This window comes from Notolepis coatsorum (genome assembly GCF_963971535.1).
Source record: "Notolepis coatsorum genome assembly, chromosome: 6".
NCBI lineage: Eukaryota > Metazoa > Chordata > Actinopteri > Aulopiformes > Paralepididae > Notolepis > Notolepis coatsorum.
Window position 1 is genome coordinate 65,368,782 of NC_140170.1, and position 18,214 is coordinate 65,386,995.

At 45.0% G+C, this 18,214-nt stretch overlaps 1 protein-coding gene across 1 annotated transcript; it reads right to left on the bottom strand.

The window, feature by feature from the left end:
- Positions 1 to 826: 826 nt before the first annotated feature.
- LOC311231226 (plasticin-like) lies at positions 827 to 14,697 on the bottom strand. Its single transcript, XM_084317769.1, has 9 exons — positions 14,028 to 14,697; positions 9,759 to 9,819; positions 8,792 to 8,887; positions 8,114 to 8,278; positions 7,271 to 7,396; positions 4,451 to 4,671; positions 3,389 to 3,429; positions 2,220 to 2,293; positions 827 to 1,644 (listed from the first exon to the last, which is right to left on the bottom strand). The coding sequence occupies exons 1-9, from the start codon at positions 14,588 to 14,590 to the stop codon at positions 1,534 to 1,536; spliced, it is 1,458 nt and encodes a 485-aa protein (XP_084173895.1). The 5' UTR covers positions 14,591 to 14,697; the 3' UTR covers positions 827 to 1,533.
- Positions 14,698 to 18,214: the final 3,517 nt, after the last annotated feature.

The window sequence follows — 18,214 nt, forward strand, 5'->3', positions numbered from 1 at the left end:
CAGGGTCCCCCATTTTCAATTCATATGGATGAATAGATAGAATAGATTGTGGTGGTCTATACCGTGACACCCCCTCCCCCATGCTGCTATGACACCCAAATTTCCCTAAGGGGATAAATAAAGGAATATCTTATGTTATGTTATCTTATTTTTTATCCTTATTAAAAAAAAGTGTATACCATCAGACTACACGACACAAGGCAAAAGGACACAGGTTTGCATTTGCTCCAGTTGCTTTTATTTGCATTTCACATGGTCATTTTTATATGGGTGCTAAATGCACACCCATCATTGCAAGGCATGTTTCATTTCACTAACATTCTGTTTCTCTGGAATGAGCTCAGTTGGCTAATGGTCATCATCCACTGGGTCCATCGTCACTCGGTCCTTGCGGTGGTTCTTGAAGTCCGTGATACACAGGCAATATTAACGGGGCAATGAATATGGGCAATCTCTCCAGCAACCGTGTGTCTCGTAGATGTCTTAAAACCCCACTAGGTCATCAGCAATGACTTCGTCCCCATTAACAATCCCCCCCCATCTCTCTCATCCCGAAGCCGACAATAACCCTTTCACTATACTACACCACCAAAGGGTTAACCCTTTCACTGCGACAATACAGAAGGTTAACCCTCTCTCACTGCCACACGACAAAGGGTTAACCCTTTCACAGCCACACGACAGATGGTTAACCCTTTCACTACCACACTACAGACGGGTCTGTAGTGTGGTAGTGAAAGGGTTAACCTTCTGTCGTGTGCTAGTGAAAGGGTTGTTACACCCATCTCCGTTGCCCACGTGTCATCGCCCTTACACTGGTAGAACGACAAAGCCACTCAAAACAAAGACTCGAGTCTCTACTGAGTCCTACTCTGGCGTCCAGGCTGTCCACTCACGTATATACATAGTATACTATGTTGTATGTACTATGTTGTAGGGCTACTCTGGAAACAAAAATACAAAAAGAACCCTCGTTCTGCATATTGATCGCTAAAACTCCCTTTGACTCGTCCTTAACCCCTTTGCTTAGGCTGTATTTCATTTTAACGCTACAAAAAGTCTGGTCCTCAAAAGTATTCGAAGGAATTGCACTGTAAATAAAGGCCTCAAGTGGTGTATCCATAAAGGGTTTTTTGGTTAGCCCCAGAGGTGACACAAACCTGTGTTTACTCGTTCTGTCAGCATGAATTAATTGGTCTTTAATAAGTAGCACTGAGGTGAAAGGAACCTGTGTGTGTACTCTCTCTATCAACACGAAGTAGTTGTCCTAAGTAGCACCAAGGTGACACGAGTGTTGTTCTTTTAACATTGCATCTATATTGACAGACTCTCTGTTTGGCACAGATAACCTCGTAAAGTTGTAGGATGGCAAGTGACAAATGAGGAATACGTATAGGCTTAGTTTTTAACGTGTTTCGTATTAGCTTGCTTTTTTTAGTTTTTTTTCTTCATATTTTCATCTTTTTAAAATTTTACTATCGTTGAACACTAACATCTGCACCTGGAACAAGCAACGTGTGTTTAACCATCATCCTAATCATCCCTGTCGTCCCTGTCATCCCTATCGTCTTGGTTTCCCTTCTTGTCGCTCCTATCATGGTGGCTTGAGTCCCTTTCCTTCTCCTTCCTGGACTCCTTGACCACCTGGTGGAGGAGGAGAAAAAACAGTCGGTCAATCAGTCGGTCAGTCTGGTCCAAACTCTTTCAAGGCATTTTCAGTTCCTAATCATTTAGAATGATTTTCGCTTTCTTAACCCTTTCACTACCACACTACAGAGGGTCACCCCTTTCACTACCACACTACAGAGGGTTAACCCTTTCACTACCACACTACAGAGGGTTAACCCATTCAGTACCACACTACAGAGGGTTAACCTTTTCACTACCACATTTCAGAAGGTTAACCCTTTCACTACCACACTACGGAGGGTTAACCCTTTCACTACCACACTATGGAGGGTTAACCCTTTCACTACCACACTACGGACGGTTAACCCTTTCACTACCACACTACATGGGGTTAACCCTTTCACTACCACACTACATGGGGTTAACCCTTTCACTACCACACTACAGAAGACGGTTAACCAGAGAGGTAGTCTTCCTCTCTAAAACGGTAATCTATCTTCTTGTCTGACTCTGGAGAAAACGGTAAGCATATTTCCCATAATGTTGGTGTGTTCCTTTAAGTCCATATATTTAGGAAAGCATCCCTTTACCTCTCCATCACGAGTCTCGACGGTCTTAATCACTACATTCTTCTTGCCATGGGATTCTGGGTGCTGTTCATAGTCTGTGATGTAGAGAAAAAGTCCAAATTATACGTTGCTACATTCAAATGCACATAGAAGACTCATTTCTGAATGGCTAACTCACTTTTTGACGATTCAGTTTTTTAATGCTGAATCACCAGTTATATTGCCAATACTATGATATTGTATATTGTATAAAATGTAGTGCATTTACATGTACATGTAATGTACATGTAAATGTAATGTAATTACATGTAATTTACATGTAATTCAGGACATGATTAAATCGTTAGGTCTGTGAATATAATTGCATATCCCTTTTTTAAACAGATGTGATAGTCTCAGATCCCAATTCTGAGGAGCCTAAATATTATGGCAGCTCCAGGTGGGTTCAGTGGTATCTGGGCTGTCATAGCTGTCTTTCTGTGTGTCAGAGTGGTTCCCATTCATTAAAGGCACAATCTGTCATTTAAATGCAAACAAAAGGGTAGCCCCACTACCGAAAATTCAAAACATGGGATTTGAACCTGCTATCACCTCCAAATGGATATCAATGAATCAATGCCAATGATTTAAGTGTGAGTTTACGTTGGTAATGTCTGTAAACATAGGAGAAAACTAAATCGGTTGAAAAAGATAGAAAAATCTTATTTTCCAAGTCAAACTCCTCAATTACATACTGTAGGCCCACGTGAAAATATACCTCACATGTATAGTAAAAACAAATAGATTATTTGCACCCCTGTGTGTTCTGTCTCTCTTGATTTCAATGTTTTAGAGAGCAGTGCTGTTTTATCAGTTTCATTAATTTGCTTTGGCCTGGGTTATGGCCATTCAAGAGCCTGTTTTGTCAACATTTCTAATTGATAAATCACAAGGCAGCTGGAATATGCTGATATTAGCCATGACACCCCACATCCCATTTACTGTTAGTGGTATGTGTAATGTTTTGTTTCCAATATTCTGAATATTCTTTTCGTCATTTATCCAGGTTTATGACCTTAACCAGAATATGATCATCATCATCATCTAAAATGCTGTGTGCATGTAAATGCACGTACCAAAAGGGAACCCTTTAATTAATTGCTAACTTTCTATTTCATGTGATACAGGGAAAACAAAAAGATATATCTTACCCCTGTGGTGACCTCCATCATGCATCATGGGCACAGTGATCCTAAAGGAACACAATATAGCAATTAAGTGTTAGTATTTATGAGTGTTCATTAAAAGGAAGCAGACATGGAAGCGGACATGGCCGGTTAGCCTAGGCATTGTCCAACTAACACCCCTCCCCGAAGGCTAACCGGCCATGTCCGCTTCCATTCATTGTGCTAAGCTAGGCTAACGTGTGGCCAGATAGCTTTCTACTGAACACACAGAGAGGGAACTGGTATCTATCTTCTTGTCTCTCTCTGGAGAAGACAAGACGGTAAGCTAATTTCCCAAAATGTTGGCGTGTTCCTTTACCCACTGGGAATCGTTAGTCACGCCTGAATTTTGATACGTTTCTATCAGTCTTTTTTATCAGTCTTGGACTATGGTGATGTAATCTACAGACATGCTGCGGCCTCAACCCTTAAATCCCTGGACTCTATCACTCTGCCCTCAGATTCACCACGTAATGAGAGACGACACTCATCACTGTGTCCTTTATGAGAACGAAGGCTGGTTGGCCCTCTCTGACGGAGAGGCGCAACTAGGGGTGTAACGATGCATCGATTCTAATGTGTTAGAAATATCTATTTGAATATGTTAGAATCGATTATAATCGAAATTAAAAAAAAATTATGTTTGTTTTTGTGTGTGTGTTGTTTTTATTGACCTATAGTCCATTCATGCTGAGTGAATCAGTTCCCCCAGCCACATTTGTGTATTAAAATTTTTTGGGGGAATTAACTGATAGAAAATGTATCGAAAATGTATCGAATCAAAATCGAATCGTGGTCAAATTAAGAGATTTCATGATGCATTGAATCGTTGCCTGAATAATCGTAATCTAATCGAATAGTTGTGGGGTTGAATCGTTACACCCCTAGGCGCAACACATTGGACTGTTGTGTTGATATATGTAAAGACCTTGAGTACTATCACATTACTCCCAAGTGATTCGGATTTACTTTACAACTGGCCTCCTAAAGAATGAATTAAAAACAGAATCATAAGGGTGTCAACGCGTTCATTCTCCTCCTCCACACCTGCTCTCCTCCCCCTCCAGCAGCTTGCGGTAGGTGGCGATCTCGATGTCCAGAGCCATCTTGACGTTCAGGAGGTCCTGGTACTCCCTCAGGTGGCGGGCCATCTCGTCCTTCAGGTGGTGGATCTCGTCCTCCAGGCGGGTCACGCTGTCCTGGTAGTTGCCGCATTCGACGCCAAACTGGTCCTCCATCTCGCGCATCTGCCTCATCAGAGCCTCATTCTGAGACACACACACACACACACACACACACACACACACACACACACACACACACACACACACACACACACACACACACACACACACACACACACACACACACACACACACACACACACACACACACACACACACACACACACACACACACACACACACACACACACACACACACACACACACACACACACACACACACACACACACACACACACACACACACACACACACACACACACACACACACACACACACACACACACACACACACACACACACACACACACACACACACACACACACACACACACACACACACACACACACACACACACACACACACACACACACACACACACACACACACACACACACACACACACACACACACACACACACACACACACACACACACACACACACACACACACACACACACACACACACACACACACACACACACACACACACACATTCAGAAAAAGACACACGCCATCAGGCTCCAGAACCGTGTGCATGGACTGCTGCCAGCAGCTGGAAAACTAACGGCTACAGAACTCGAGAACTGTTAGGAATGTCTGACCACTAAGTGTGTCTGACTCTTAATTAACCACCAAAACCTGCACGGACTACTACTACTGCACCTTGTGTGGTATACTGTTTACTTTTTACTCTTACTCAGAGTATAAATTCAGATTAAAATGATCTATTGCCGACACAAAAACACACAAAGACAGACGATACAATAATTCCTCTAGAAGTGACATTTTCGTATAATGGGGTAGTTGGTAGTAAGAGTTGACTCGAGTGCAGAAGGTGTGGTGTATATTAGGTATACAGGGATGGCAGGTTGATGGTTGTCTACCGTAATTAGGGATGTTCGATATTGGCTTTTTTACCGATATCCGATATACCGATATTGTCCAACTCCAGATTTTCGATACCGATATATGCATGGTTTAAAAAAACACAATGTTACAAAGGGTCAGATTAAACCGAATATATATATTTATTACTTGAGATATATTGTATAGTATTTGTATATCGTCTGATATCCCTTGTATATTCTTTGTACATATACACGGAATATCCCTTTACCTAGTACAGGCCAGACCATAATATTCGTTCTCCTATTGGACAGCGAACCCCTAGGCGCCACGGCCATACCCCCAATGTCTAGTTCAAAGTCACCGCTAAGACATGTCTCAACATGCCCAGTTTTGCGCAGTAATACGAGACAGAAATAAGGCTGGTACTAGATTATTCACCTTACGTATAAATACGTTGCTGGTGGATACAGCAGTTAGTTACCGTAACAAGTTGAAGCCTTCACCACGATACAACGTGCTGTGAAGTGGGCCCGTTTTGCCCCGAAATAGAGCCTTGAGACCGCGTGCGAATTGATAGCTGAAGTGTCAGAGTTTAACGCTGTATCGTCGAGTTGGACCTATTCTATTATTAAGTAATAGTCTATTATGTATAGTGTATCGTGCGGCTACCGTTCTACAGTGACCAGCATTACCAACGTTTCATCGGCCTAACCTTGTGCCGTCATCCGAGGAGCCCTAGACGAGAACCGTGTGGATATGTACACTGGATAACCTACACCGACGACTACAGAGCCCTTTTCGGCTGGATTATATTGCTTTGGTCCTGTGGCTGCTGGAGCAGAGAATCGTCTACCCCCACTACCGTGTGGGATTTACCCTGTGAGGAGCACCATCGAGCCCGCCTCTAGGACTCTGAGGCTGGCTAGCTTTCCTCCATGCGGCAGTGCATACCGGAGAATAGCTGTTGCTTGTCTACGGATCAAGGGATTATTGCACCGTCTCCTGTACCTGGAGTCTCCTTATTCCTCGTTGATCCAGACTTTTGCTACCGACAAATCCTCTCCCCTGCTGGCTTACAACCGGAGGGAACCCCCCCTAGTATCTCCAGCTGACCTACTAGTGTACCTTATATAATTCTTATGCTACAGGTGGTATTAATTATCCCCTTTGTAATATGCTCATGGACTTACGCTCTTGACTTATTCATGCACATTCTTCGCCTTACAAGCGCAACTCTCATTCTTAATAAATGTAAGATAATCTTGGTGCTCTTCTAATAAATATTACAAACAGTACAAACAGTACTTTCTTTGTTAAGCCGTGTTATTGTGTTATTAAAATTCTCTATTGCCGACACAAAAACACACAAAGATAGACGATACAATAATTTCTCTAGAAGTGACATTTTCGTATAATGGGGTAGTTGGTAGTAAGAGTTGACTCGAGTGCAGAAGGTGTGGTGTATATCAGGTATACAGGGATGTCAGGTTGATGGTTGTCTATAGTCATACCGTAATCAGGGATGTTCGATATTGGCTTTTTTACCGATATCCGATATACCGATATTGTCCAACTCCAGATTTTCAATACTATATGCGGGGTCCCCCCCCCCCCCCCCCCCCCCCCCCAAAAACACAATGCATACTTTTCACAATAAATAAAATAAGAATTTGTTCCTACTTGCTTGCCTGGGTAAATAAAGGTTAAATAAATGTAATTTTTTTTTTTTTTTTACCAATACCGATAATTTCCCTAGTCATAATTCTCACCGTGTTCTTCAGGGCGTCCACCTCACAGCTGAGGGACTGGATCTGCCTCCGGGACTCGTTGGAGTCCTGCTTGGCCTGCCTCAGGGCGTCGGTGTTGCGCTTCGCAGAGTCGGTCAAATCGGCAAACTGCAAGAGGAACGGGCGCACAAAGGCAGTCGATTCGCTGAAACTGTATGTCTGTGTTTATGCATAATATGCAGCCTCCTTCCTTGCATACATTGTACATAAATACTGTTTTTTGTCTAACTTCCTCTACACATTTTTATTCCCTTCTCTTTTACTTTATACATTTCTTTCTCAATATCTCTATTGGCTTAAGAACTGCGAGGTTCTAGGTCACCTTTTTGTGTCCCTTAGGGACTAGTAGCTTGTAGGTCAGCTTGTATAACAGCTATGTACAGTTGAGTCACTGTATAACAGCTATGTACAGTTGAGTCACTGACAGATGACAACTAATCCAGTGGGGGTGTGGTTAGGGGAGTGGTTGGGGGAGTGGTTAGGGGAGTGGTTAGGGGTGTGGTTAGGGGAGTGGTTGGGGGAGTGATTGGGGGTGTGGTTAGGGATGGATTTAAGAGCTATTGTTCACATCTAGTACCTAACTGCCAAGGTGTTGAAAATGCAGACAAACTTTACATAGTCTTTTCTCAGCGTTTCTCTGCTCTGACACTTGAGGTTAAACGAGATTCAAATAAGCAAATATTTTCAAAGCTTACATTCGATACTTTCATAATCTGTAAAAATCTGAAAAATGACAGAGGGAGCCATGAGGCTGCAAAGTGCTGGACCCGGTCTCATAATAATATGTCTGTGTGTCTCATCTGGCTGTCCCGTGTGTCTCAATACCTTGGACTTGTACCAGTCTTCGGATTCGATCATGTTCTTGGAGGCGATGCTCTCATACTGAGACCTGATGTCCCTCAGAGCAGAGGTCAGGTCGGGCCTGGCGCTCTGGTCCATCTCCACCTTCAGCTGCTGGGTCTGGACACTCACTTGCACATCCTGGATCTCCTGATCACGCACACGCACACACACACGCACACAAAGACGTGATGACCTTTCCATGCTGCAATGCTATAATGTGTCTGCGTTCATTCCCACTAATGTCATTTCATGTTTCTTTGTTTTTTTTATGTTGCACTTTATGCTGCAAAACCAAATTCCAAAGAAACTTGAACTCTAACTTGACTTGACAACTGGAAGCGCCAAACATTTAATACCTATGCTTGCCAGGTATCATATTTATAGTAATGACTATAATGTAATTACTATACATTTTAACTGTAATTTGACTGTTCTGCTTCATGTAATACACTGTACACATTGTAATTGTAAATAAGAATCTGTTCTTAATTGACCTGCCTGGTTAAATAAATTAAGTTTTCTATTAAAAATACAATCAAATTAAGAATGAGCCATTCGGGTTCTGATGAAGGCAGAAGTACATATAAGTGACAAGTGATTCCAGGCACCTTCCTGACACCGGCTGTTATCTCCGGATGACGGGAGGGAAGCAGCACTAACCTCATCGTGGAGCTTCTTCAGGAACTCAATCTCGTCCATCAGAGACTCGATCTTCCTCTCCAGCTCCAGGCGAGAGAGAGTGGCATCGTCCACATCCTACAGGAAGGGATGAGGTGAGATTATCTCCCCTTCTCTCACAATCTCATCCAATGATCTCTCACAACTCCTCACTGTTTAGAATTGTGGTTACTTTTACGACCGTCAACAGAAACAACACTTTGATACACTGTAATAACAAAAGTTGTGATTATGATGATTTTGTGTGTGTGTGTGTTTGGGGGGGGGGGGTTCTTTAGAGATGGGGTTAGACTAGAGAGTAGACTGAACCAAGGGCATAGGTTTGTTTTCAACATGGGGGGGGGGGGGGGGCACTAAGCAGTCTGGTGGTCCTCCCCCTGGACATGTTTTGCATCAAACACTTAATTTCCTGCATTCTGGTGTGCTTTTATGAGAGGCACGTTTGCAAGGTGAGATGGTACGGTCCTGTAGGGGTGTCTGAAATTGTTGGTTAATATATAGTTACTGGACAGGTAAGAAGGATATATAAATGTTTTGACCCCCTCATCTTTTACCTCTTTTGGGGAGGGGGGTTGTCTTTCATATTAGCTGTATTTTTTTAAGGGGACAAATGTACCTCTTCTCAATATTGAGGAGGACATGTCCCATGCAACCCCCCCCCCCCCCCCCCCCCCCTAAATCTACTCCTATGGACTGAACCCATACTATGCCAGTAGTTCAATGATCCATGCCTGTCAAACTGGCTGTGTGTGACCTGTCATACCATCAGTCACCACCGTGTGTCACTGTTACATAACTGTAATGAGAGGAAACAAAGCTATCTTGAGTTTGATGCGATATCTGAGCCAATGCAACATTACACAATTCAATTCGATTATCGTGCCGTACGATGAGATTGTAGACTCTGTGTCTGTAGAGACTCTGTCTCGTCTGGGCTGTGACTGTTTACCTTGCGGAAGAGAATCAGGTTGCTCTCGGCTTCTGACTTCTTCTGGTTCTCTTCATCCAACCTTTGATGAGAGAGAGAGAAAGAAAGAGAGAGAAAAGAGAGAGAGAAAGAAAGAGAGAGAGAAAAGAAAAGAGAGAGAGAGAGAGAGAGAGAGAGAGAGAGAGAGAGAGAGAGAGAGAGAGAGAGAGAGAGAGAGAGAGAGAGAGAGAGAGAGAGAAAGAGAGAGAGAGACACAGACAGACAGAGATTACAGAGTGGAATAAATCCATGCAATTAGCTAAAACATTTACACATCCTGTAAACTATGGGTTCTTCTGGTGGGACCCCATTATGACAACAGAAGTAATACCAGTTGTCTGTCACTCAACATTGCTGTAAATGAGGGCAACATCAGTGATATTTTTGAGTTTGAATTCATATGTTTGTGATATGTTTCAATGAGCCCCACAATAAGAATAAAAGAATGTGGGTCCCTGATTTGAAAAACACTCGATACATACATTACATTCCACCTCAGATCTAAAGAGGTCGCACAGGGAGACAACGTGGGCTTTTTCTTTTTTAAATTCAAACAAGAACTCTCTTGATGTGGTTTCTTTGTTCGCGTACGTGACCAGGGCTCCTGCCAGATGAGGCATCAGCTGGCTAAAAGCCTCTGGATCAATTTGTTAATTCACTGTCCTGTGTAAAAGGATTTGGCAGTGTGTGTGTGTGTGTGTGTGTGTGTGTGTGTGTGTGTCCAACGGGACGGGGGCAGCTGCTCCCCCCCTCCCTCCCCAGATCTGGCTAAGCACCAGCAGAAAGGGTCACCTACGCCGGCTACACCCGTCGTCTCCTGTGTTTTATGGTCACGGGCCAACGTCGAACCTGCAGGGCAATGTGTTGCATCTGAAGGGTAAACCCGCTGAAACTAATTCTAACCAACTTTCTAAAAAATAGATTTTAAGCCTATATAATATAATATTTATGATTGAAATTCATTGTCCAGATTATAGTGAGTAGTATCAGATTGATACAGGTGGAAATGGAAGCGTTTTGAAGTGGGTAGCTATTCTGAAAAGCATATATCTTTTAATGTATTTTTAGTACCATTGCTTCACTGTCACCCGCTCTAGTTATCACAGGATGGACCATAGGGGCCACTGATCCAGGGACTCCCGGAAACATGGTATGTCATGTATAGACCCGCCCCTACCTTAACCCTAACTTTAACCTCATTGGTCCTCGTGCCCCTCCCTGACTACCCATTGGACGCGGTGCGTGGCGCCGTACCGAGACACCTAGCCTTTAGTGAATTCCTCCTGAGCCACTCCCTGTTTCTACTATGTTTCTATTCTCTGAGCAAAGACCAGCTTCTGCTCGTCATCCATATACGCTACCTAGAATAAAAAGGTTATTTTAATGTCTACTTCCAAAACCAATCTAATAAAAGATGGAAAATGGATGTTAAAATGGATTACTTGCTCCACCCAGAGCGCTTTAGATTTACGGGTTGGTCTTGATGAGTCATGGCAGATGATATCACATCCGTATCACTACACTATAAATCATTATAGGGCCACTGGATATTGGCCGTCACTGTGGTCAGTGTCTGGGCTGGTAGGGCGTGGTCTTGACTCGATCTACCCCCCCCCCCCCCCCCCCCCCATCCCAGGCTCCACCCCATATCAGAGAGGAGGCCTAGTCACGCCCAGGCTGGACATAAAGTAGATTAGTAGAAAAGCATCACACGACAGGGCCTGGGCATAAAGTAGATTAGTAGAAGGGCATTACACAGTAGGGGCTTGCTTCCTCATCTTTAATTCATACTGTGGGCGGCGTGGAGCCCCTTTTTCCCCTAATGGGGTCTCTGGCAACGTCCCACCAGCACAGCGGGACATCGAACACCCACCTAATGGACGAATTGAGTTACATTGATTTTTCCTGATGCTATTTCTCTCCTGTCTCACCTCCTACATCACCGTCGCATGTCCCGTCTCCTCCCCTCCCCTCCTCTCCTTTCCTCTCCCCTCCTTTCCTCTCCTCTCCTCGATCCCATCCCCTCCTTTCCTCTTCTCTCCTTTCCTCTCCTCGATCCCCTCCCCTCCTCTTCTCTCCTTTCCTCCCTCCTCCCCTCCTCTCCTGTCCTCTCCCCTACCCTCCCCTCTTCTCCTCTCCTTTCCTCTCCTCTCCCCTCCCCTCCTCTCCTTTCCTCTCCCCTCCTTTCCTCTCCTCGATCCCCTCCCCTCCTCTTCTCTCCTTTCCTCCCTCCTCCCCTCCTCTCCTGTCCTCTCCCCTACCCTCCCCTCTTCTCCTCTCCTTTCCTCCCCTCTCCTCTCTCTATCTCACCCCCCCCTCCCCTCCCATCCCATCCCCTCCCCTACTCTTCTCTCCCCTCTTCTCCTCTCCCCCCCTCCCCTCTCCTCTCCTCTCCTCTCCTCTCCTCTCCTCTCCTCTCCTCTCATCTCCTCTCTCTCCTCTCCTCTCCTCCTCTTCTCTCCTCAGCCCCACCTTGTGCGCAGGCTATCCATCATCCTCCTGTCATCTCTCTTGGGTAAAGTAGCACATGGAGGTTGTTGGTTTATTCACGGTATGTATACATTTCTGTATATGTGTCTGTGTGTGTGTGTGTGTATGTGTGTGTTTGCATGAGTGTGTGTGTGTGTGTGTGTCTGTGTGTGTGTGTGTGTGTGTGTATGTATGTATACGTGTGTGTGCGTGTGTTTGTGTGTATGTGTGTGTCTGTGTGTGTGTTTGCGTGAGTGTGTGTGTGTGTGTGTGTGTGTGTGTGTGTATGTGAGTGTGTGTGTGTGTGTGTGTGTGTGTGTTCATGTGCGCATGATAATCTATAATCTATATTTTTGTCTCGAATATATTACTATGCAATAAGAGATGAAGAAAATGATAAACCAGGTTTACCAACACTGATGCAACTGGTCGCTATAGCGACAATAAACCTGATTGTGATCTAATCTGACAACGTGTCCCGTGTCCCGTGGCTCAGAGGCCCCCGCCTCCCGCAGTGCTCCCTGCGTCGCTACAGGGGTGTGAAGTGCTGATGTAATTCATCTTGTTTTACGAGCACTCCTGCCCATCGACGAGGCGTTCCGACACACGTGTGCGTGTGCACACTTAGAGCCGCGCGACCCGGCGCACACTGCACTGCAGGGGAACGCCGTAGCCTGTTGCAGCTGTTTTACGAGCGTTCCCTGTTGTGCCACGCCCCACCTCCACCAGCCGACGCTGGGTGGGGGCCCAGTCTGGCAGCCGTCCAAGGGCCGCGTGTGTGCCTTATCATGCGCTTTAAAACGAGATCAATGGCCACTGCGGTGTAGCCGCACGAGGGAGGAGTGTGATGGAGATGTTGGACATTGTCTCCTGAAGTCACAGACTGTCCACACCCATGTCCCCTGCCCCCCCCCCCCCATCTCCTCATCAAACTTTCATCACCAGGCCCCAACTTTTGTAACCAAATACTTTTAGTTCCTCCCCCTCCTACACCCCTCCAGTCACTCACAAGTCCCCAAATCTTCTATTCCCTCCCTGAGTTTACAAATTTTACTTGTATTCCTCACTCCCGTCTTAACTTCTCTTTCAAATGAATACTTCAACCCTCTTTTTTGTGTATGAGTTACACATTGAATGGACAATGGTCCGCATTTATATAGCAGTTTTTATCCAAAGCGCTTTACAATCTTTGTTCCTCACGTTCACCCATTCACTCACACATTTACACACAGACGGCGGAGGCGACCATCTAAGGTGCCAACCTGCTCATATACTTACAGGATTATATTTACAGGATTTAATACTTAATATCAACCTTGTACTTTTCCCAGTATCTGCACATGATTATCTTTTATGGCATTTCCCGTTGTGATTGCTACCAGGTTTCCATTCAGAAATCAACAAAGTAACAAAGTATCCACCTATCCACCCATCCACCCATCCACCCATCCACCCATCCCTCCCTCCATCCCTCCACCCATCCACCTACCCACCCATCCACCCATCCCTCCATCCCTCCATCCCTCCCTCCATCCCTCCACCCATCCACCTACCCACCCATCCACCCATCCATCCATCTATCTATCCCTTCACCCATCCATCCATCCCTCCACCCATCCACCTATCCACCCATCCACCCACCCAACCCTCCATCCCTCCCTCCACCCATCCACCTACCCACCCATCCACCCATCCATTCATCCATCCATCCATCCCTCCACCCATCCATTCATCCATCCATCCCTCCACCCATCCATCCATCCACCCATCCACCCAACCCACCTCTGCTTGAGCGTGTTCACGTCCTCGGCCAGGTTGTCCCTCTCCAGCTGGTAGTGGTCCCTCTCCTTGCCCACGGTGTCCAGCTGGCGCCGCAGCTCCCTCAGCTCGTCCTGGAACAGGTCGGTGGCCCGGTTGGACTTCCCCTGCTGCTCCTGACCTTTGAACTGGCTGAGCTCCTGCTGGAGCCCGCTGTTCTGCGTCTCCAGGTAGCGCACCTTATCGATGAAGCTGGCGAAGCGGTCGTTGAGGTCCTGCAGCTCGGCCTTCTCGTTGCTCCGGGTGGTCAGGAACTCGGCGTTGACGGCGTCGGCCAGGGTGAAGTCCACCTTCTCGTAGCTGAGGCGCGGGGGCTGGGTGCTGGACCGGGACCGGTGCTGCTGGTGGTAGTTGGTGGCGCGCATGGGCACCGAGGGGGACATGGAGCGCATGGAGTACCGGCCCCCGGAGGAGTGGGGCATGCGGGAGGAGACAGGGGAGTAGGAGGACATGGAGACGCCGCCGGGGCTCCCGAAGGTGCGGCGGTACGAGGTGGAGGCGGAGGCGCGGGCTGAAGGATGGCTCATGGTGACTCTTCTTCTTCTTCTTCTTCTTTCTCTGTCTGTTTACTTCTTCTTCTTCCTCTCTTCGTCTCTTGTCCCTTGTAGTCTTCAGAGGTCGCAGAGCAGCTGGATGCCAGTATGGAGCGATGCAACACGACGCCTAACTGGAGCGCTCCAGGGGTTTATATACCCAAGCTGGACATCCCATCTGCCTTGCGCCTTCCTCCCCCCACCCCTCCCTCCCCTCTCCTCCACCCGCCCCACCGGAACCCTTCCTTCTTCCATCCATCAGTCTCTAGGCACACGATAGGCCACTCCCTAGCCCTGACCCTCCCTCCTTGACTGGGCTTTTTCCCCTTTGTCTCTTTATCAATTTCTCTCTCCTCACTCTCTCTCTCTCTCTCTCTCCCCACCAGCGCCTCTCTGCTATCCCTGGCATATGGCAGAAGGCCAACCGATCTCCCACATAAATGCTTCATTAAGTAAAGTAGTCTCTCTTGCAAAAAACCATAATCCCTCACCGACACCCGGCTCACCCGTGCTGATTCACGCTCCACGGTTACACTTTAGACATTTGGACATTTAGAGGACACCGTTATCCAGCCACGTGCTGGTGAGAATAAAAAGGCGGGTAAACCATTCATTTCAGTCAGTGAGGCCTATATATTTATAAAATAATATGAATATATTTTGAGAATGGAATTATTGTTTTGTTTTATTTCCTTGAAAGTAAAAGTATTGCAATCTAACTTGCGTCAGTCTAATACTACTCACTATGGTCCATACAATGGGTTTCAATCATATAAAATGTATATCGATGTAAAAAGATGGATAAACTCTATTTTCACAAACCCTGCTCTTGTCCAGAGTGAATTACAATGAGTGTAAAAGCAAAGATTTGCTAAAATTCTCACCATATCACCAACATATGAAGAAGGCATTAGGAGTGCTGGGGGAAATCAACAACTCCCAGTTAGCTGCCGAAGAATAAGTAGCCTACAGATTAATAAATACTGAGGACAAAAGCTCTATAGCATTTATTTTTTTAAAAGCTCTTTTTGACGTTCCTTCTTTGCTTTTACATGCTCCCTTTTACAAACTCCAAACATTTTCCAAAATGTTGTGTCTTTTGTGTCTCTCTGCGCTTTAGGTTAATCTAATTGACTATTAAATGTGTATTGAGGATTGTTGCACTTGTGTCTCGTACAACAATTGTATCAAAGGTAATCTAATCGCTAATGGCATGTTCCATTCTCTCATTTATCTCTCTCTCCCTCCCTCTTACTTTCACTCTCTCCTTTCCTCCCTTCCTCCCCCTTTCTTTCCTTCTCTCTCTTTCTCCGTTCACAGTAATAGAATATTTTATCAATAGAAGCTGCAGGGCATGACTGTGCAATTCTATCCTCCAGAGATTGTATGCAGTGTATCTAGTAATCTGGGCTGTAGGTCCCAGTTGTCTAATAATAGATGAGTGGCATTAATTGCTACTGATCATCATGTAGCGTTCAGGAAAACACAGACGTTGTAAAATACTACAGTAATCTCATTTGAGAAGCTGTGGATATCCGCACACCTTAGCACTTCTTAGCATGTGTTGGAGAAGGTAACCTCACAAATACTAAGTGAAACAAACTAAATCTGCATTTCTTTATAAAGAATGATCAATTTATTGGCTCGCTAGACCATCATCAGTACATTTTGATACAAATATTTAATTTCAGTGTGTTCAAACCTCTGTTTATCTATTACATTAGCACTCAAAGTGATTCTTCTTTATTGTGTAAGAAACTTCAGAATGTTACCTTTTAAGAGACCAGACTCATGCATGTGCTACAAGTGTAAAGTATAATAAATCGCTAATTACTTTGGGTATGCAATCGACAGGTGTTTTATGCAGACTTTATTGCAGGACTGTTAAGGGGTTAAGAGTAGGGGGTGAGGCAAACATAGACCAATGAAAGCAGACCTGCCTGCAGTATTCCTGCTACACTACACTATTACACATTGTTACACTATTGCACCAGAACACTAGTACACTATTACACTATGACACTATTATACTATCGCACACAATTACACATGAGTACACTATTATATTATTACGCACTATTACACTATTTGTAAGGGTTAGACAAAACTATTTTGATTATATTTTTGTTCTGCTACATACATTTATTTTATTTGTAGCACCCCCCTAGTGGTCGATTTGAATAGCACTTTCAGGGTATGTTTCAGATACTTATTGTGATATGTATTGTGGACTGCAAGTTCTATGATGATTGACCAAATGTATGTGCTGAGCCACGCCCCTTTGAAGTTAATTGGTCAATATATTCAAAATGCAATTAGATATCAACAACCCTTATACAACCTTTGATAAGCTTATTCCAGTAATGATCCACAGAAAATGTAGTGGAGGAGAGGTTAAAAATGTGTTTTTCCAAAAATTCTAAATGGTGTAAAATCCAATATGGCAGACTTTATGGGTCCTTGGGGCAAATTTGTAGAGTGAGGGTAGATGGATATCTGTACCAAGTTTAGTGTAAATTGGACTTACAGAGTAGGAGTTATGTACATTTTCAATAATAAAAAAAAACGTCCTGGCCTGCAGGCAACCTATGTGGCAAGTTTCATCCACCACAGCCTCGTAGTTGCTGAGATTAGCTCTGGATAGACAGACAGACATACAACACGTCACACTACTGATTCCATTATCTCTCCCCAGGCACCAGGTACCAGTCTGATCCATTACATTAAGAATTGGTCAACATCAAGGACGAGGCAAAATTATTACTTTCATGGCTCCAGATCAAGCCACTTATTGGCAATGAAAATACACTCAAATGGTACATTTTCGGATATCCACTCAATCAGGACACAACAAGGAGCAGTCACCACTGACTCAAAAAAGATTAATGAAACTTTTAGAGAATTGTATTCACAACTGTAGGCTACTAGCTCAGAGGTCAACTTTGATCATAAAACATTTGAAACATTTATTGATGGTCTCAAAATACAGAAATTTTCAGAGGAAGAGGCTGGGGAGTTGGGGAGACCAATCACTCTTGTAGAACTCAGAGAGACGATTGCTGAAATGCAGAGAGGTAAGGCACCGGGTTGGGATGGGATCCCTCCTGAGTTTTACTTGGCATTCTGGGACCAGTTGGGCCCATTGCTGTTCGAGATGATTCAACATGCTATTGAACGGGGGATTCTCGAGAGACGTTAACATTGGTTGTGGGGCGGCTTTGGCTCAGGGGTAGAGCGGGTCGTCCAATGATCGAAGGGTTGGTGGTTCGAATCCCGCTCAAGCCCATGTCCATCCCATCGCCGTTGTGTCCTTGGGCAAGACACTTAACCTACTTGCCTCGTATGATTGTGTATGCATGTGAATGAATGTTGGTGGTGGTCGGAGGGGCCGTAGGCGATGATTATTCGCCACGCTTCCGTGAGTCTGCCTCAGGGCAGCTCTGGCTGCAATTGTAGCTTACCACCACCGGTATGACTGTGTATGAACGAATAATGGACTCTGTGAAGCGCTCTGGGTCAGTGAAGAGCGCTATATAAATCCAAGTCATTATTATTATTATTATTATTAACATGGCCTTCAGGGCTGTACGCTAAGCTTTTTCACTAGGGGCACAGGTG

Coding starts and splice junctions, on each gene's coding strand:
- LOC311231226 (XM_084317769.1), bottom strand. CDS start 14,590: ATGAGCCATCCTTCAGCCCGCGCCTCCGCCTCCACCTCGTACCGCCGC. Junction 8,888..9,758: donor ACCTGATTCTCTTCCGCAAG/GTAAACAGTCAC, acceptor CCCTTCCTGTAG/GATGTGGACGATGCCACTCT. Junction 4,672..7,270: donor TGGACGCCCTGAAGAACACG/GTGAGAATTATG, acceptor TGTGTGTCTCAG/AATGAGGCTCTGATGAGGCA.